Below are 20,787 nucleotides of genomic sequence, written 5' to 3'. Positions count from 1 at the left end.
CCACCGGGGAGCAACGAGGCCTGTGCACGGCCAATGAAACGCTACAAGACAGAAATAAGCATCAGCAAACATTTTTAATAGCGTTTCCTAGAAAATGATGAACCTCACCTGACTGGGAAAGCGTCTTGTTGCCTCAGCAGAACTGCCCGTTGACCCGCCAACGGGCACCTGGCTCACCCTGGTGGTCTCAATAGTCCCCAACTGCACATCCCTCCTATTGGCTGAGTACACAATGAGTGAAACAGAAGCATCGCTAGACGAGCACCGCGGCTCTCCACGAACCGGGTTAAGGCTCTGGGGACGACCCCCGGAGCTGGTGCCCTGCAAAGCCTCCTTGTATTAAATATCATGGCTTTTGAAAGCTCCTGCTGGTGTCAGCCAGCACACGCAGGCTCAGGTTAGTGTAAATAAATAAACACGAGAGAGGAGGGGGGCTGAACATACATTTGGCAGGCTAATGTTGTGTCCCGAAGTGAAAGAGGTTGAGCTCGGTAAACACGACTCTCGTTGTAAACAGTGGCACGGAAACAAACAAGTGTGACAATCTTGGGATTTAATGAGGCGATTAAGCTTTCATCAAACTAATACAGTGAGTGTATAAAAATGACACGGTCAAAGAATACCAAGCGTTTACATCGCAGGACGTGTGGAAATACAGGACCAGCCACAACATTAGGCACACGTGCACGGCCACAATAAAGCACACAAGAACAGCCTTTTGCAAATCTGACTTGGTAACTTTTTATGAATGAACCGAGGTCCAAACGTGACAAAGGGCAGCTCTCGGTATGACGCAGTGCAATTTAGCAAACTACAACTGCAATCACAAAGGTGTTGTTATTGTCATACCTTTGCGGCAATGCTGCTTCTCAAAACGAAGTACTGCATGTGGACGCGGCTCTTACAATTGCTTCTCATTAAATTCAGCCAGTGGTCAGTGTCTAACATGATTAGCCAAACCACCGTCTTAAAAGCGGGAGGAAGATCTGTTAAGCACTTCAACCAAGGTGTCACCAGTCCGAAAAAAGATGAGCATTCATTCTTGCTGCCCCTGCTTCTTCCCCGTCATGCGTCGCCTCTGCCACTTGCTGGTCTTCTTGGCGCTGATTTTGCTCTCACTGACTCTCTTGTCCGCCTTCTTATCTGTCTGCCGGCCTCGTCCTCCTCGGCCGTCCTGCTTCCCTTTCCTCTTCCCCTTGCTGGTGTAGACACCGAGCGAGGCAGTCAGCGAGCGGATCCTGATAATAGTACGGGGGAAAGATGGACAAAAAATGAACCGGCTTCCCATGTCGGCTGTTATGTCACACACCAGGGTTTTTCCCTGCGTTCAAAATTGCGCGGCGGCCACTTCCAGCTAATTTTGTGCCGCCCCCAGCCGGACCGATTGCTATCGCGCAACACAGCGTACAGCTCCAGCTGTGCTGGTTGAGCGATTGACATCCCTCTGGAGTAGCGACGTATTGTAACTGCGATTGGAGCATTGTGCCACTATGGAAGCGCTATATCAACAGCAGTGCACAGGAAGGACCTGAGGCAACTACTGAAGAAGAAACAGATCGAATCCTGTTTTTCCAATAAACAGGAAAGTATTGACGGATTTTTTTTTTATTTTTATAACCAACTATATGGTGTTCATTCAGTAACATAATTTCCCAGACAGTGATTCTCAACCTGTGGTAGGTGAGCTCCCTCTAGTGGAACCCCACAGGCACAACATTACAATGATCGATTTTCATTAGTTTCAGCTAGCGTGAGGAGAAGCTTACTTTTTGTTCAAGATTGGATTGCCAGCTTTTTTTGGCATTGTCTTTGGTTTCTCCTCTTCCTCCCCATTTTCATTTTCTTTAGGTTCCCCGTTGGTCTAAAAACAAAACAAAAAACAATGAATGGCAGGTCGATGCTACCTCGATGCGGTTGTTTTCTTTTAAGTACACAAGTTAGCATGTTCACCTTATTTGCTACTCGTTCGAGCAGGTGATTGGCGGTTAGGTCCAGATCGCTGATGGTCGTCACTGTGACCGTGTGATTTGGATGGTCAAATTGAACAGATTCTGTTGTATTGGTGATCACATCCTCCAGATCATCTTCACTTTCCTCTGTACGGGACATAAACATCAAGTTACAAGTCAATAAATTCAACTCGCACGCCAAGGTACCACTGTATCTGTTATCTGTCAGTCTTAAATTCCCCCTCCTGGGAACTCTTTCAAATTATGAAAATAAAATGCATGTCTGCTTTGAGCCTTCTGACTCACCAAGCGCTTCTTGTCGCTCCTTCAGCATTTTCACGTATTCCTTATGCCTCTGAAATACAGTCAAAGCAACACGGTGCTGTCTGAGTCGAAAATAGTTTTCGACAATCTGCTCCTTTGCTTGGCACCGACCTCTTCTCTGACTCTGTTCTGTTCTTCCTTGATCTTCTTGCGTATTTCTACCACAGCTGCTTTCCTCCTTTCCACTTTCCGTTTATGGAAACCAGTGAGATAGTCCCTGACAGGAAGATGTATCAACACATCACACACACATCCGCCTTTAGAAATCCAATATATAGCCTAATAATGCTCTTTGTTTGGTGATTGCAGTTTACAGTGTACAATCAAATTGCATCATACTCAGAGATGTTTATAGGTTTCAAATAATAATCATAATAATGATATAAAACGCCGTTCATAAACATGTACTAAATTATAGACCCAATTCAAACATACATGCGAAACAACAACGAATACCGCTACTAGCGCTACTAGTTGACCGCATCACTAGCGGCTAGTGATGCGCTCACTAGCCATTAACTGAGCCAATACATTTATTTATACTGTTAGCGCTTTAACAGCTGTAGCTGTAGCAACATAAAAGAATAATTCGGTACTTACTCTCTCTCTTCGTCGTCAAACATTAGGACGCATTTATTTTCCCTCTTCTTAGATCCAGGCTTGAATTTGGCCTTATTGGGTACATTATTGGGCTTTTTTCTGTTTTTCATTGCTCTGTGTTCGTATTTACCATGTGCACGGGAGTCGGCTGTCTGATAACTTCCGGGCTTTCAGTGTTTAACTGCGTGCTCGCTAATCACGTCCGACTCAAAACATGAATAGTGAGATTCGGTCCTGCGACTATCAATACAGTACATGCGTTAAAAAAATCGAATACACAATATATACATACACAAAGAACAAAGATATACGCTACAAAAATAAACGTTAAGACAATACGGCTTTCGGATGAACTATCAGGTTTACCAAAAATGGACTGTAACCTTTTCAGGTGACCTTCTCTCAACTTCTGAATACACGAGCTGTTCAGTGTTTATGCAATACTGTAGTGTTGTACATAGACGACACAGAGTAAGGGGCAATCAAACAAACTCTAAACACCATAACATTTTGTTTTATTATAAAAAACCACCAACATCAAAACAATGGACAAGAATAAAATTTGGAAAATAAAAAGCATAATGGGGAAGGAAAAACAAACAAAAAAATGATGTAACAATGAAAAATGGAACAACAGTAATAAACCCAGCCTACCTCTGGCAAAATGAGCATTGATTTGTTCTTTGTGCAGCTAAGAAAAAGAATTGTCTGCCAGTTTTGACCTTTAAGAAAATGTTCTGCAAGTTCCTACAAGCATAATTTGTTTGTTCCCCTATTCTAAAATGAATAATTTGCGATGTGTACAGAAGGCAACGCTGAGCTACAACACCAAATCTTTACGTTCAAAAATAACACACACAAATAGGCTGACTTTCCTCCCCTCCAGCAAAGCATTAATCATAAATGTACATCATTAAATAAGACACAAAAGCTGGAATGACAGAAGTGCCCTGTGCGGAAAAAATTACAAATTAAAAAGCAAACTTTTTTTTTTAATTTCCATTTTAAATGTGAAGCTGGAATGACAGAAGTGCCCTGTGCGGAAAAAAATTACAAATTAAAAAGCAAACTTTTTTTTAAAATTTCCATTTTAAATGTAATGACACATAAAATATTTTTGCTTAAAAATTAAGCATGTTTTGCTTGAAGGATTAACAAATGTAGACAGGTCTAAGAAAATAAAAAATTTCAACCGTATCACTGCACAAACACCTTGTTTTTACATTTTTTTAAAATTCTTCAATGATGAAACTAAGGGTTGCCTTTTTTTTTCCACGTACAACGGAAATATTTTTTAAAACTCAGGAAAATATTTTGACAATTGGGGCAAGACAGCTCAAACTGTTCAGGTGGTCCAGCCATCAGATCGACCTGACGAGGAACAATTGCCTGTGATGTGATCTACAACGTGGGTTTTCTTGGAACAATTACGCAAACGCTTACTATTCAATCTATTTTTAATAGTTGTTCTATTTGGATTTACAACCAAAGTACAAACTGTAAATATGCAATCATTTTTACATGTTCTACAAGATGTGTTGTCTGTGTCAGGAAGCGTTTGTATCAAACTCGATTAATTAGCAGCAGAATTATGACTGAAAGCTGCACATTCTGACTTCCAATTGAGAATAAGCGACCTGGCGCTTGGGTATTCTGATTTCCCCCACAGTATAATGTACTGTGAATGAGGTAGATAAGAAGCGACACTCTTTAATAGTTGAAAGTAAACCGGTCTGATTTTCATGAGTATGTATTTTACAGCCCTTGGAAACGGAGCTGGCCGAGCGATTGAGATGTTAAGAAGTGCTGATTATTGTGAAGCTTGGCATTAAACAGCTAAATGATGCACCTCTGCGATGGCATGAATTTGAACAGTTATTTATAAACTGTTCCCCTTGTCTTTGGAAGCCCCCCCACCTCCACCAACACGTGATGTGCCAGTGAGCCAACTTTGTACTGTGAATGACCAAAAGGTGGCGAGATTGTTCAAAAGCTCAGCATCGGGAGAGATGCCGAAACGGGCTTGAAAATGTATTGGGCGTACAAAATTGGCGCTTGTCATTTATATGCTATAAATTGATGAGTTCAATCAACGGTAGCCTTCGGGTTTGTGTGTGTGCGAGCGTTCAGGATGCTACGACGGTCGTGCCGGCGCTCAGGCGCAACAGGATCTGCTGACAATCTTGCAGGGATCGACGATCTCCCACCCGCTCCAGCGTGCGTTTGGCCTCGGCCAGCAGATGGGCGCGATGCCCGGCCGGGGTTAACAGGGGCATGGGCAGGTGGCCGCAGGCCAGCAGAATGGCATGAGCCCGCTCCCGCTCACCCTCTGACGAGAACACGGGGAGGAAAAGTAGAGAGCGGCAGAGAAAAGTTGAGTCCAAAATATATACACGTGTGAGTAACGTGTTTGTGCTGTCTGGTTTTGGTTGAACATTTAAAGACGACGTTCTAATCTATTCACATCGATCACATGACCATCATTTCAATGGGGGCAATGTAGCAGACTACAGAGTGATGAGGCAAAGACAAGAGAAGGGCATGGCAATTCCGTCGCGTGTACAATGTGCCAAAGCAACCGTGGCGTGTTCTTCACCTGCAGCGTGGAGGCCGTGCGTCCGGCGTCGCAGGTTGTGATCCAGCAGCTGGTGCGTCCGTGTGGGACTAGCTCCGGCCATCAGCCTCACTGTGGTCTCGTGGAGGAACACCTACACCAAAAGAGACGCAGCAGCCGTGGCTCAACGACAGTCACCGAGTGCAAACACAGTCGGAGCGGTAGAAGCTCGTGAAACTTGGCGACGGGGACGATTTTTCTCCTTATTATCATTATTGGGATTCATCGGGTTATTTGACACTTCACCTTATGCTGGGTCTGTCTGGAGCACTGCGTGAGTCTTCTGAGCACACTGAGGTCACTTTGAAAACCGGCCAACTGAGATGCAGATGCTGGGCCAGGTTCCCCATTAGTGCTGCTTCCTCGTTGCCATAAACTGGTCCTCAAGGTCAGTAGAAGGTCACATACCAAGAGCTCCATCGCCTTAGATGATAAAGGAAAAAAGATGAGCAGAAAACTACTACGATAGGACACGTCTAATCTAATGTCTGATACTTTTAAAATCAAAAGTTGTTCCTTTTTGAAGGTAGCTGTCGCAACACTGGTTCGAGCCATAGCATAGGACGTTCTTTGTACTTTGAGCTCACAATTTTTTCCCGGACCAAGTTCGGATTGAGCTATTTTCATGTAATTATCGATTGCTTATTCTGTTATATGAAATGCAGCTACACAGGTTAATTGTACCTCCCTCCATCTCGTGGAAAATTATCCTGCCTGTCACTATACATCGGTTGCATAAATAGCTGAACAAATATGCATTATTTGCACCAATTAAGTAAAATTAGATCATTTCCTGCACACAGCAGGAGATAAGTCACTAACGTGCCCCACCAATGTGGTTGGTGTCAGAGCGGCGTGCAGACCTGGGAAGCCTCTGTCATTCACTGCAGATGCATTGCACTTGGCTCGAAGATCATGCAATGCAACTACAATGCACCACAGCCACCTCCTGCCATCTCACCGCAACGTCCACCAAGCCCCACCATATACAGTTAAGCATCGCTAACCACAAACACCAACAAAAACTCCAAACGAAATGCCTTGGAGCAAATATTTATCTGCTCTTCACCTTGTTTAAGTAGTCGCCAGGCTGGCCAAGAGGCACGGAGATGCTGGAGCGCAGGTAGCTGCTGGCTTGGTCGCAACGGGACAGGCAGGCTGCGGTTCCTTCTCCCTTTAGAGGTGACAGACTCATCTGAACCGACTTGCAGAGGGACTGCACAGCTTTGGGCAGAGGGTGGCTGAAACCGACAGGGGAGATAAGACAGTTAAAAACGGGGCCAGTGAACAGTATTTGAAAACATACGCACGCATGCACGCACAAAATGTTTGTCACTTTAACACTTAAACAAATTCGCCCTGTGGATCAATGTACCCTAGAAAACATATGTAGCGTTAACATAATTAAACAGAATGTAAAGAATTGAGGTTTGTTGACATGGAGAGCCCCATGACATGGTCGATTGAAGTTGAAACAAAAGAAGTAGTACATGAATGGACCGTGAACACACCCTCAAACACTTGATGACTTCACAACCCATGGCACTTACTCAAGAGTGTGTCGAGTTCTCGGCATTCGCTCTGCTTCGACCAACAGAGACCTGACGGTGACATCATCACCCTGAAGCCAATAGACGGCAGCTTTTAGCACCGAAGCCCACCACCGACTCACTGAATCTCTCACTGCCAGAGAAAAGGGGAGGAAAAGCTCCGTTTAGGACGACTTTAAAGGAAGGCTTCGAAAACAACACAGCACGTCATTTTTTTTCTCTGATTGCGTCTTACGGTTTCTGAGATAAATTGATCACGTTTGAAGATGTCTTGTGCACTTTTGCCATTATTTCCAATAGACGTTATGGTTTGACTCAGCATCTAACAAGCATGAACTAAATGGCGGGGGAGGAATGCATCATATTGATTGCATGTCTTTTTATTTCAGGAGAAAACGTGTCCAATTATTAGCTCTATAAGTGTACTGCGGGTCCAAGATGAAAATCAATTCATATTGATTCTTTCTTTGCCACTCCAACGTTCAAGAATTCCGTGAAGGAAGTTCAATTCTAAATATCCCCAACAAGGAAGTGTTGGCTTTGCGCTATGCCGTGCAGACTGTACCGGGTGTGGTGACGTGACTGGGAGGAGTTGAGAAGGGAGGAGCTGACGGAGAGTCCTCTGTGCACTTATTCAACTGCTGCAGGAACTCCAGAGCACTGGAAAAGTCCCTGGAAGAAGGAAGCAACAAGTACATAGCTGAAGAATAATGTCAGTCATTGATTCAGCCTCTGGTAAATCGACGCTGCAGGGGCCCCCACCCCGTCATACCCAGAGCCGGTTTTATGTTTGCCCGCTTCAGAGTCACTTTGAGGCTGTATGAGCGTGTGAACGGCTCTCTCAAGCAACTTTCTGCAGAAACAGCGGTGCAACTGGGCAACGGGGTCCGCTGGAAGGGAAACATTCACAGTCACACAAAGTCAGCGTCGAGTATGGCAGCAGGTTTCGCCTTTGACAAACGCTGAACATCAAATGCTTGATGACGCTTTCCAAATGGGTACCCGGGTCTCTCTGCGATGTGAACACCCCATCGCTGCTCTCCGAATTCAATGACCAATCGCAGCTTAGAAAGAAGTGCCTGCCCAGCGGGGTGAAGAGCCAGCGCAGGGAGTCAGGAATGTGCTTTGCTTCGCATTGATTTGCGATGCGCTCTGCACAACTCAGTAAGTAACCCTGCGGAAGAAGGGACTTTGCGTCACTTGAAATGGACACAATTTCAAAAATAGATGACGGACACGAGATACACACGGGCAGACAGGCGATATGGAGACCCAGTACGGTGCGCATGGCTGCGGCCGCGGTGACGTAGATCTCGGCGAGTTGAGCGGGGGCCATCTTTCCTTGAGCGCTTTCACTGAGGTTGACAGCGCTCAGAGACAGCGACAGCGCCCACCAGCTGCTTCGCTGGGGCAGCTTTCCTACAAAAAGAATCAAATCACAAAACAAAGTTGACCAAAGTGCAGCGGCAGCCTCCTCTACACAGTGGTGACTTGAGATATCATTTCCCAACTTAGAAAGTTTTCCAAGCTAAGCGCCATTCTTTGGATGTTTTTTTTTTCCTGCTTTAACTTGCAAGCAGAAATTTGCGAAATAAGCGCTGTATGGCGGCAGTGAACTCAACTCGCTTCACAACACTCGGTGTTCAAAAAGGGGCTTCGAGCTGTTTATCGCCACTCGCATTCGAAGTGTACCGTCGAACTCAACAAAGAAAATGACACAATGTGAGTTTAAAACAATCACATAGGTTTCCTTACGACAGCCCGTTTAGCCGAATACTGAACGGCAATGCAAAACAAATCCATGTTGTGTTTTAAGCCCTTCAGCAATGGGCAATACAAACGGCAGAGCAACACATGTAGACAGACAATCTAACAAAACTCACAGGCATATATTCTTTATTCTAGACGAAAAACTAACATGACTGCTGCTGAGTCAGTTGTGAAACTCTTCTTGCGTCTCTACATACGTATTATACCTTCGTCAAGTGCCCAAGGAACACACGTTAGAAAAAGTGGGCAAAAATTCTTGACTTTTATTTAATCACATCATTACTGCATGTTTTGATTTAAATAAAAAATATCATGGTACCACTGCAGTTGATTTTTTTCAATGAAACCGAGGATACAAATTGTAATTCAGGTCAAACCAGTTTGCTTGCAACACAGACGAGTGTACAAACTGAAACGGAATGCAACAACAGAAACAAAAAGTAAAAACTAGAAGAGACTAGAATTCCAAAGTAACAAGGTTTGCTAACGGGCCCGCGTCTCCCCATTTTTTCTGTTGTTTTCAACTCTTGCCCTGAGTGTCACTCAGATCGTCTATTTTCTGCGGTCTGACATCAGTATGACAACTTGATGAAAACAATTAGTCCACAATCGATCGTATATTTTTGTTGAGATCGTCGTTAAGGTTATTTCACAATTTTGATGAATGACCATTCCTACTAACCAGTGAGTTGCAGCTGGCTCAGACGATGGTATACCAGAGCAGCATCCTTGGCGCTTGTCCTCGCCTCATCCCCCTCATGTTTGCCTCTGATTTGGTGAACGAGCCATCCGAGAGGGGTTGGGCGATGCAAAAAATACCGAATCAGGTTCCAGGATAACGAGCAGACGAGGTCCAGTTTGGTGGAAGGCAACGCTCTGGTCAAGATGGACAAGGAGGTCTTTAAACTGGTCAATGCCGCAGGATAATCTCCCTGTGAGAGACGGACAACAGAGGAAAGGCGTTTGGAGAACAGCGAATCCCGTTTTTCCAGTGTTTCCTTCCCTGCAAAGTGTATGATGTTGCAAATGACAAGGAGAATGAACCCATAAAAAGAAGCAAGATAGTGAACGGCCTTTGATAAAGTTACCCATTGAAGCGGACTGTTTGAATGCTTTTAAAGTAGTCAATCAAAAACAGGCCCCTCTTTTACAAGAGACAATAACAGACTGATGGAGGACAATCAATGGTTTTACTCCCCTACAAACGAATGTGCAACTATATAAATAGCAATGACGGGGGTGAGTGTTGCCATTATAGCAGCAGTGTGGATATATTTAGAGAAAATCTGCGCCAGATATGGCAAGGTAGCATATCTGAGCCTCCTCCAATTTGCAAAGTAGGCAGAGTGTTTGTTCAGTCTTTGTTCTCCTCAAGCAAGGCACCCAACCAAATGTCCTGGTTCCAGTGTGACAAAAAAAGGCAATGGGCTCGAGACGTTTTAAATGCAGAAGCCACAATTTGCGACGCGCATGTTAACTGTATGCCTGACCGACAATTTTATCGCACTTACTCTCTTAAGGTGAACATCAGCTTGCTTTCGGTGTCTCCAGAAAGACACCGACTTGGGGGAGTGAAGCGGCGTGACGGGTTCCCAGAGGTAGAGCACCCGCACACAACCCCAAACTGCTCCCAAACCACTCAGCAGCCAAGCCATCACCCATGGCAACAGACAACGCAGCCAAGTCGCTAAGATTCAGAAAGAAGAAAGGGCACACAGGTAATCAGAGTCGCAGAAGCACTTCTGGGAATTCAAATGGACATCAGTTCCAAACAGCATCACAAAAGCTTGCTTTCTCACCAAAATCTTGGGTGGGGCTCGGGAACCAGACAAGAGTTCTAGAGGGCCCGTGCCCGGGAGAGAGACTTTCTGAGCTCTCGGAACCCAACAGAGAGGGCAGTGGATTCAGGGAGAGACAGAAGAAGGTCAGAGCGCAGAGAAGCAAGCGAGAGCCGTCCATCACTCCGACAGAGGAAGGAGAGTCTGGCTCACACTTCATCTGAAAGAAAGAATGACATCATCCCGAAATGTGGTTTGAGACAGTAAACCATTGTGTGTAATATCGGCCCCAAACTGTTTTGCTCTAATTTGAATTTACAATACTGTTTTAAGTAAAGTGCAATGGGCAACATTCCGGTATGTACAAGCCCCTGTGGTGTGGGCAAAATGAGCACTGCCCCCGAGCAGTGTGGCATGCCAAGGTTCGGACTTGAAATAAAACAACATGTACATTACCTGATCGTTATCGATTAAGGGGCTGCTGGGCTCAGAATCCACACCGTAGGGAGAGAACTGGTGAGGGGAGACTGAGCCCAAATCAGAGGCTGGAGGGGACATCATTGCAATTTCCTCTTTCGGTTCCATATCCTCAGACAGTGTCACCGACTCTGTGATAAACAAAGCTATTAAATCAACGGAATTTGCTACAGGCGGCCATCTGTGCAAGCAAGCACACTTACTGTTCTTCTGGTTTGCCATTTTAAGAGACAGATTTTCCTGTCGAAGTTTGTGGTTGGCCTGCTTCAGGTACTTTATGTAGTCGATTGCTTTACTCAACACACCCGACTTATGCATCTGAGGGCAAAAATGTAGAGGAGGGGGGAAAAAAATTGTCAAAAATCACATGAAAATCCCATCACGCTTACCTTCAAAAGGTAAACCTGACCTTGACGTCATTGCCTACGACCAAGTCTCTCAGCTCCACAATCTTGTCATTGATGGATGACCGGTACCGCTTTTCAATGATGTTGTGGGTGGTCCTCCTCTCACCCTCCTTCACCACCCCTCCAGTCATAGGGCTCGTCTCTATGCTTGATATGGAGCCGTTTGCGCAGTGGGAGGAGCCTGGCTGCAGTTGTTTGATTGTCAGCTTTTCTCCGCCTCCCAGAACAGGAGTCAGGAGGTTGCCACCCATCAGTGTCTACAGACAACAGTCATTACTAGTGGCATTGCAAACGCTGACAATTCTTGGATTCATGATCGACGGTTCTTGGTCTACCACACAACTAATGAACTACTGGATTTTGATTTCTGACTTTACATAGGTTAGTGATTAATTCATGATCGTAACTATGTCACATTCCGACTTCAGTACAAATTCTGGCTGTCCTACACGAAGGATCCCCTGTATTAATAACAGTGACAATGAATAGTTGGAGTGTATTGCTGGCTGAGTACCGGAACTTGCAGTGTTGTGTTCGGGAGGGGCGTGGTCAATGTTGTGATCCCTGCTGGGTTTTGCATGGTGGACAGAACCAGGGAATCTGTCTTCAAAATCTGAGGCTGCTGAACCAAAACCTGGTGAAAAGCACCCGTACACCATTAAAAAAAAAGAGCTTGCAGAACTGATATGTCTCAATCATCAATAAGGACTTGAGATATTAAACTCGCAACATAGCCAATTAATGCTTTGGCTACCTGCTGCACCTGCTGTGGCACAGCATGGACTGTAGTAGGCGCTGTAGAAAGAATGGCCTGACCAGTTGTCAGAAGGTGCTGGTGAATGGTCACTGGATGCAGTTGGGGCGATGTCATCAGACTTTGCATCTGTGGCTGAAGTACTGGAAGAAGATGAGAAATGACAAATGAGAACCAGTACTCCATGAAGAGCGAGATTTGGACTAAATGAACAAGAACATTTCAAAGACATCCTGATGCAAGTGTGAAAAGTGAAGATTGAGGTTAGCGAGTCTTTGTCACCTGGGTAACCAGGTGTAGGGCTTTGGTGACAGATGACTGGGTTTTGGATAAAATGGGACTGCCCACCACTGGAGGCAATCATTACAGTTTGGGCCGCCGGCGTCTGGATGGGTGTTGGAACCAAAGTGTGAACTGGGACTCGCCGGGTCTGCATCTGCATCAAAACAAAAAAGAAAACAAGTTCCATCAACACTGACAAATGAGATATGAAGATGCATGTGTGTGTGTGTGTGTGATAGCATCACGTTACGTTTTAAGGTAGGGACAGTGTGGCGCCCACGTTTATTTTACTTGGGAAAATGATGACAGACTCGTATGAGCAGTTTGCATGACAGGCGACTGATGACTTTGTCTTCATAAATCAAAGGCCAAAAAAACTCATCTCACAAACTATAAATCAGTTAGACGTCCATATAAACCACGAGTGCAATGTTTTATCACTGTGGCCTTTGTGTGTGTGTGTGTGTGTGTGTGTGTGTGTGTGTGTGTGTGTGTGTGTGTGTGTGTGTGTGTGTGTGTGTGTGTGTGTGTGTGTGTGTGTTTATCTTGATAGCTATCGTTATAACTTGAGAAGAACTAAACAAATGTTAGAACGAGCCTCATGCAATTGGGTCCGAGCCACGTCATCATTTCATCTGTCACCTGCTTTAATCTGTTTAAGGCATGTATCAATCAAGTAGTTCACTGATGATAAAAAAAAAAAAAGTTCATATTACATCTTATCTCGGCTGTCATCACACTGCAACGACATGGTGACATGGTACGTGACAGCAGGGAACGAGCTATTCTTCACTCGGCATGGGTGTAAGCGTTGTGATGTAGGAAATGTTTCCAACCTGAATGGTGGGCTGGGCCATGAGGTGGGGCTGGATGGGTTGGACCACCTGAGGCCGCGGCTGAAGGGGCGGGGGGCTGCGGGTCACCTGCTGCGGTACTGCGGATGCTGTGGTCGCGGAGGGGCTCTGAGCAGGAGAGAGAGCCGGGGGGAGGGACCCGGACCTGGGGGACAATGTCTGCGGGGCAGAAAGGCCAACACTGGAGCCGTTGTAAGCAACTGGGGTTGCCGGTTGGGCGGGTCCACTGTTTTGATTGGCCGGTCGAGTGGCAGTGCTCAGAGTGTCGGCGGAGCTCATCTGCTCCGCAAACAAGTCGAGGAAGTCCCCCACCGGGTTGACGAGCTGAAACAACTCTGAGGAAATACGGAGAGTATCAAGACAAGCCATGACATCTATACTGTAGTATATGTACAGCAGAGTATGTGCAGCAGCATAAGACATGGCCCAAATTAAAGATCAAGTTATATCATTGACCAATGTCTTTTGTGTAGTTTGTTTATTTAAAGTAATGATTTATAGGTACTAACAATTTTCTCATGTGTGTCTTTACAAATACTGTGCCCACTATAACAGTAACACCGGTGATGACTCGGTATGTCCTTGAGTAAAAGTGAAAAGGAAGGTGTCCTTGTCGATACGGCCGAAGTGTCAAAGCTGTTTTTATGGCACAAAGATAAGACAAGAAATAGCAGCGAATGTCGCAGACTGGCCTTGAAGCACACACAGACATTGCTTCTGCTCTTGGCCTTGAAAAATGAGGTGCCGATGGCCCAGACAGAGAAGACCAACTGTAAAACTGGAATTTAGACGTTAAGTTTGTGGCACTGATGAAACTTAATTGCTGATTGAAGCTGGGAATTTGCCCCCTTTTTTTCTGGGTGTCATTTTAATCAAATGGCATCTAAATCTGGCTGGGTAGTATCTCGCGATGTTATCATTCCTCGATATATTTTGTGGCATATATTTTAACACAACGGCCCAACTTCATTGGAACTGGGTTTGTCCTAAGGCACAATAACGTTTAGATCAGTACAAGTGGGTGTAGTATTTCGTGGTCTCACACTTTATTTGCACAGTTGCATATTTCTTTAGCAGAGAAAATCAGTCTGCTATTGTTGCTGATGAATGACATATTGACCCAAATTTTGACTCCCAGTATTTTTTAAAAATCTTATTCGGTTCTCAATTTTCTTTAAAAAAAAAATTCCCAAAAATGGTTTCATCTTAAATGTTTTTGTTTTTTTACTTAAACTTTAACACTGTAACTATATAAGTAGATGTACAACATCCGTAGGCTAAATGGTGACAAATTTTTCAGAATATGACTCAGGGGCCCTATTGAACAGCCTTACTTCTAACGCAACTATTATCCTTGTGCGGCTTTGGGCGGAAAGAATGAAAGCAGTCAGCCACATTTTGCCGGTGACGTGACATTACTCGGCACACGCCCGACGACTACATTTATTCATATGAAGCTGAATACCGTCATTATTTAACTGGTTTTAAAATACCTATAGATCTTCATGAAGAAAGTATCTAGTATTATTTTCAAAGGTTTTGAGGCCTCCAGCTGAAAGCTCAGTGAAGTGTTTACGATTGGGAAACTGATGAAATGACACGCGGATATAATTGCGCAACTACCAACAATCCAGTGCTTGCCACTAATTATTCGACTTCTACGAAAGCTCAGGCTCATTTTGTCATGTATCACAGATGAATGCATTTATGCTGACAAATTCAATGGGGTCGGGGGGGGGGGGGGGCACATTGTTGGCCGGACAGACAGAACAAGGCAGCTCGGAGCCCTCGGATGCCCCAAACAATGAGAATTAATTTTGTGGGCTTCTCGATGAAAAGAAAAAAAAAAGATTTTGTAACTACAGTTCCAAAGAGAGTAATTAGAAGGTGGGAGGGAATGTCCTAGATGTACGGGGACAAGTGCAAAAGTATGTGGACATGATTAAACGAAACTAGAGTCAACTGATCTTTAAGGAAAAAAACAAGAATATGATTTTGAACATTGTATGCTCCATTGTTAAGGGTATGTTGGTGGTGGGGTGGTTCCCCGGAGAACTGGTCTTTCAAATAAGAAAATGACATCCCAAAGACTTCATGGTTAACAAACACTTTCTACGAGGCTGTCCACGCAGCAAATCGCAAAGTGCTACACGTTCAAAATAAATTCCTTCATTCATTAATCATCATTGTCCATTATAACTCTGTTTCGCACTATGTAAATTCCGCTATGACATAATAATTTGGCAGAAGTAGATGGTTGTGGTCTCGGACTTGGCTATCTGGTACATGAACAACTTGCACAGAAGAGCTATTGCACAACACAGCATTAAAACAATAAGTTGAAGTGCGTTGTTATGGTTTCCTCGCTATTGCACATTTCATCATTCGCGAAATTGTGGATTTTCAAGCAATTGTTTTCAATAAGCCTTTACAGGACACATGCACGTCTGAGTTTAGAGTTGCACACCTCCAGTGCAGTAGCTGTGGTCGAAAGTTTTTGAATTACTCTAACAGCTACACTAACTTCAGTTGATTCGTCTGTGCCGTTTTTGCATTTGAACATTTAAATATAACATGTTTTGTGTTCATTTTATTCATGTTACGGTTGACTTTGTAATTCAAAGTGACAAATCTTATTTGCAAATCATACAAGTCGGAGTTTTCTTTTCCACAAAGTGATGTTATAAAATAGTCTCCCATGTCTCCCATGTTGAACGGGAGTGCGCTGTAATCCATTTCGGTGTTCGGGAGTGTTATACCATGGTGAAGCTCTGCGAGCATCTTGTTTTATGAATTTGCATCACTGCAAATACAGCAGCACTGAAACAATCGTATATAGAAGCACCATTCCCACGAGACTTTTTAATGCACTTAAGTAATTAGAATGAAAACATACCGAATACTAAACGAGAGCTCCCGAGCAACCTTGCTTTCAACTACGGGAGAGATCAATCTGATTTTCTCACTAATTACTCCCGACTTCAATAAATTAGACACGCTCAGCCTCTTCCGCTGTGCTATGACTCGCATATCCCATGCTTCCCAGACTGAGCTGAAACCGACCAACTAAAGCGAAATTAATAAAGACGAAACACGGTTGTCAGTGACTTTACAACTCACCATCGATGTCCCCCTGTGTTAAGCCATCTCCTAATTCCAAAGTCGGGTCCACGTTCTCCATTGGAGACATGTACTCTCCACAGTCCATCCTTGACCGCCGTCACCGACACAGCTCTCGGCTCGAGTTGAATCCAAACAGAAGCCAACACACACGCAGGCCCCTAATATTTATTTGTTGTGCTCAAAAGTTGAAGTCGGACACCAGCGCCTCAAAAGAGGCAGCGGTCTATCCGGCTGTACTCATTTACAAATAATGATGTCGGCCGAAGACGCCATATTGTTTTACCGTAGTTACGTCATTCACAAACAGACGCCGTGGTCTAAAACGCGCTTGGATTGGTCCAAACGGATGTGTTGTTGTCAGCAGACCAGCCGCGATCGACCAATTGGAAAACCACATTCTTCGTGGCCTGATAGTACGTCATCTATCAGAAGCTCCTGTCTCATTTGAATAAACCCCGCCCCTAACGCACCCGCCTGTAACGAGAAGTGAACCGCACCCGCCAAATGTAATACATTGATAATACTGGTTCTTAAATAGAAATTAAATTAAAAATAGATGCGGGACACATGGTAATTGAAATCATCACCGTCTTCCGCCTACCGATTACATAATGGCTAAATGCGTTTCGTCATTCTAACCAACAACCTAAACAATGCCAACATTATTTCTTGATCAATTAAGACATGTTCGGACTGAGCTTGATCCCCTCTTTTTGGGTGAATTGTTAAACAGTCAAACGTTTATTACGGAATGTGTTTTCGTACAGCTGTACGATTTGAAACAAGGGACATTTTTCCAAGAGACAAAAAATAATAATAAAAAAAAAAGTCTTTACTTATTTCAGCGGAAGTTGACGCAAAGGATTTAAAAACAATGTCCGTTATCAGGTGAAATAAACCAAATCACATAACTTACATTATGTCTATGACGTCCCCACCACCTGAGCACATTTTAACAAAAAAACAATGAATGCTCGAAGATGAAATGACACAGATTTAAAAAAAAAAGTCTGGTATAGAAAGAAAACTAGATGACCAGATGTCTTTAAAAGTGCATTTATTTGTCATTTGGCATTACATGGTTGATCACAAAAAGGAGGCACTGTGCACATTAACAATACAGTATATAGGAAATACCTAAAAAAAAAAAATCACTGGAATCTCATCAGTTTCTTTACAAATGAAACAATTTGTTTTATTTCGATTTTGTTCAATTGCTTTTCAATCTCAAACAAAACAATAGTCAAGAGATAGTCAGAGGCACACTGTTCATGTTCATTTTTTCCAAGAGAACTTATAAGTAGTTTTTTCTGAGTCTTTGGTTTTACATTTGATGATTTTCACGGCAGCGCTAGCAGGTAAGGTTACCACTGCCACAGCTTTTCCGACTGAAGTGAGTGTATCTAGGACAGGATGTCTTGCTGCTGCAACAGGCGCAGCTGCCACAGTGTCCTGAACGACTGCTGCCCCCGTTTCCGCAGCTAAAGCTCCAACTGGGGCGGGGGCGTTTTGCCCTGCCACCGAAGCTAAAGACGCACTGGCCGCACCTTGCGCCCCAAGAGCAGCACTCACGGCCGCCCCTGTCCCCAAGGAAGCCCCCACACCTATGGAAGCCCCAAGAGCAAAAACTCCGACAGAACTAACCTGTTCAAGAGTGTCGGATGCTCCCTCTTTCAAACTCTCCGCCTCCGAACCAGCGACGACTCCTATCGCACCACCAACAAGTCCCCCAGCAGTTGCCCCCAGAGCCAGAGCGGTCTTTCCTGAGGCCGCCGCAACTACGGCGCCCACTGCCTTCCCGACACCGGCGGCTCCAGCTGCAGACGCTCCGGTGAGTTGAATTGCAACCAGGCCGACGGCCTTACCCACCAGAGATGCGGAGAGGGCAGCTGTCAAGGGGACAGCGATGCCAAAGGCAACTCCAACTGCCAGCCCGATGACGCCAGAAGACACCACGCGCTTCAACCTCTCCAGCACCTGTGGAGAGACAGCGGCCGCTTCCCTCATTTTCTCCGAAGCTCCGCTGCTTCCCCTGCGCTTGCTTTTCTCATTTTCTCCCTGCAACTTCCTCTTCCGAGGCCACTGTGAAACACGTTTACTTTCTTTTTCGTCAGGCTCCAATTCCGATTGCTCTTCGTAACTCTTCTCCAACATTCTCCTTCTCTGTTCTTCCCTCATAGCGGCCTCGGCCTCTTCGAACATAGCGTTGCTAAAATACCTGCTTTTACTCTGCTTCACCATGCTGTCCGCCTTACTTATGAGTTCTTGAACCTGCGCCGGATTATTGGAGTTTTTTTGATTGTTGAACACTTGGTATCTGCCTCCGCACTTGTCAATGAGATTCCTAAGTCCAGCAGGAGAATCTTTCAGGTATTCGTCGAACTCCATGCCTTCAAGTTCATCCCCCCTGGTAAAAAGAACCACTGTATGGTATTTTACGGCATCATCTCCAAATATTTTGGCCAGATTGATAATAGCCTGGTCCTCATGCTGTGTATAACGACCAATCGCCACCACCAAGAGAAAAGCGTGCGGCCCAGGAGCACAGAAAGTCAGACACTTAGCCATTTCTATATAAATCTCCTCCTCGGTGAGGTGAGTGTCCCCGAAACCCGGCATGTCAACCACCGTAAGTCGCCTCAGTCTCTTCTGGTCATGACCCTCTGCAAGCTCAGTGCTCCCACACTGACATTTCCGGGTCACTGAGCTGGCACTGAGCTTTGACAGGAACTGTCTTCGGCCCAAGATGGTGTTTCCAGATGCGCTCTTGCCAGATCCCGTATTTCCGATAAGAACCAACCTGAGGTCTTCTTCAAGCCCCGCGATCCCCAAAACATCCTCCATATCAACTGGTTCGTGCTCCTCTCCACTCAGTGATGGGGAAAGCTGCACAAAACGTGTTGAAACTCATTACATTTGTGAATAAAACCTGATCAATGCATGCAGTTACTTCAAATACGTTTATTTTTCAGTCACATCATTTGAAGCAGCAGTACAATGTACTGACAAATGAAAGACACTCTTGCTTACATAGTTCTCCATGTAAGGGTCAAAGCGTACTTGCTCCAAGCTGTTTGTTGATCACTCCAAGTTGAAGTTGACTGTAAAATTCACACAAAAAAAAAACAAACAGGAATTAATAGTGCTAAAGACCAAAAACGCTCAATCAAACTGGTAGAAGGGTAACCATAAATTAACATGGATGTACAGCATTCTAAAAATTGAAACAACTCATACTTTAAGTCGTAGAGCAGCAACAAATACAGACAGTGGCGGGCAGTCAACACCGGCGGAAGGTCCGTCTGTCAATTTTCGGCCGTCACCCGAGACGTCACCTGCCCAAAAAGCAAAGACAACATTTGGAAATGTTTTGGGCACTCATTGGCGCTTTCGACTCATCTAGACGACAGAGATTTCTGCGTGACCGCGCTGCGTCTTATCAGAAGCCTTATCTGTTGCGAGCTCTCCGCTTTTGCGGTGATGGAAGTTAGCGTTGTTTTGGTTTCCTTTCCACTGGTCTCGCAGAGCTGATCAGAACGCACCCGGAAAGAAAAATTGCGCACTCTGCTGGCAGGTAGTAAACTTGGCATTTAACTTCAAGTTCGTCTCAGATGTAGACTGCTCCCAGCTGTCACTGACATGTTTGTACCGTTTACTTACGCGTGTTAAAAAGGAAACGCGTGAGGAACCCAGGGGGGCCCCCCCCCCCACAAAAAAAAAAATTCAACCCTCGCTTTTTGGTTTTGATGGATTATATCGATACTTGGATCGATCAGCAAAGCAGTACTAAAATTATCGTTACAGTAAATACTTGTTTGAAAAACAAGTGGCACCCCTTACATACAAAACTCAAAGCTGTAGGAAGGTGCACCGTGACGATTGTATTCTTGTGCCTCGTATGCACATAGTCCGGAACCACAAAAAAAAAAAAAACCTGTACGCCGTACAATTCATGCAGTAGCGACACCGTACTTCAAATTACCTATACTGTACAAATCGACGTTACGTGCGACCTCTGGCTGGAATTGTCTTGAGAGTGAATGCGAAACTAGCGAAATGGGACCAAGCAACTAGCATTCGCACATCGAAAGCCACTGCGAACAATTAAAATTAAGACCGTAACAAATCGTTTCGAAATGTTTTACCCAGGTCTTGGTAAGTCGACTTCTGTCCGTATTGCTCGCAGGTCGTCTAGTCGTTGACGTTGTTGGCGTCGACAGTTATTCTTTCTTTGGGTGTCCAACGTCTACAAGGCACGCCACGCCTACAAGATCGCACCCCTACGGTCGTTGACAGACACACAAG

General features: G+C 44.8%; 3 protein-coding genes across 5 annotated transcripts; all 3 read right to left on the bottom strand.

Annotated features, from left to right (window-relative positions):
* Positions 1-533: 533 nt before the first annotated feature.
* nol12 (nucleolar protein 12) lies at positions 534-3,058 on the bottom strand. Its single transcript, XM_019870968.1, has 6 exons — positions 2,874-3,058; positions 2,385-2,490; positions 2,256-2,304; positions 1,951-2,096; positions 1,767-1,861; positions 534-1,238 (listed from the first exon to the last, which is right to left on the bottom strand). Exons 1-6 carry the CDS (start codon positions 2,981-2,983, stop codon positions 1,037-1,039), a joined length of 708 nt encoding a protein of 235 aa, XP_019726527.1. The 5' UTR covers positions 2,984-3,058; the 3' UTR covers positions 534-1,036.
* LOC109516433 (GTPase IMAP family member 4-like) lies at positions 1,830-20,742 on the bottom strand. Of its 3 annotated transcripts, XM_019870964.1 has the most exons (5): positions 20,628-20,742; positions 19,513-19,583; positions 17,721-19,368; positions 11,467-11,471; positions 1,830-1,842 (listed from the first exon to the last, which is right to left on the bottom strand). In XM_019870964.1, the coding sequence occupies exons 2-3, from the start codon at positions 19,522-19,524 to the stop codon at positions 17,758-17,760; spliced, it is 1,623 nt and encodes a 540-aa protein (XP_019726523.1). In that variant the 5' UTR covers positions 19,525-19,583; positions 20,628-20,742; the 3' UTR covers positions 1,830-1,842; positions 11,467-11,471; positions 17,721-17,757. The 3 variants fall into 3 exon arrangements, with proteins under 3 accessions (XP_019726523.1, XP_019726524.1, XP_019726522.1); XM_019870965.1 differs by lacking the exons at positions 1,830-1,842; positions 11,467-11,471 and adding an exon at positions 19,720-19,817 and having other exon boundaries at positions 17,523-19,368; positions 20,628-20,719; XM_019870963.1 differs by lacking the exons at positions 1,830-1,842; positions 11,467-11,471 and having other exon boundaries at positions 17,523-19,368.
* srebf2 (sterol regulatory element binding transcription factor 2) lies at positions 4,154-16,779 on the bottom strand. Its single transcript, XM_019870962.1, has 20 exons — positions 16,480-16,779; positions 13,342-13,694; positions 12,506-12,659; positions 12,224-12,366; positions 11,984-12,103; positions 11,472-11,726; positions 11,266-11,380; positions 11,042-11,193; positions 10,607-10,805; positions 10,319-10,494; positions 9,490-9,739; positions 8,287-8,456; positions 8,040-8,211; positions 7,810-7,927; positions 7,603-7,709; positions 7,038-7,170; positions 6,557-6,728; positions 5,734-5,910; positions 5,470-5,581; positions 4,154-5,202 (listed from the first exon to the last, which is right to left on the bottom strand). The coding sequence occupies exons 1-20, from the start codon at positions 16,565-16,567 to the stop codon at positions 5,000-5,002; spliced, it is 3,369 nt and encodes a 1,122-aa protein (XP_019726521.1). The 5' UTR covers positions 16,568-16,779; the 3' UTR covers positions 4,154-4,999.
* Positions 20,743-20,787: the final 45 nt, after the last annotated feature.

The sequence above is a fragment of the Hippocampus comes genome, unplaced genomic scaffold, assembly GCF_001891065.2.
Source record: "Hippocampus comes isolate QL1 unplaced genomic scaffold, H_comes_QL1_v1.1 scaffold343, whole genome shotgun sequence".
NCBI classification, from domain to species: Eukaryota; Metazoa; Chordata; class Actinopteri; order Syngnathiformes; family Syngnathidae; genus Hippocampus; species Hippocampus comes.
Note: the sequence above shows the minus strand (reverse complement) of the source record. Positions and strands in the feature narration are given on the sequence as shown.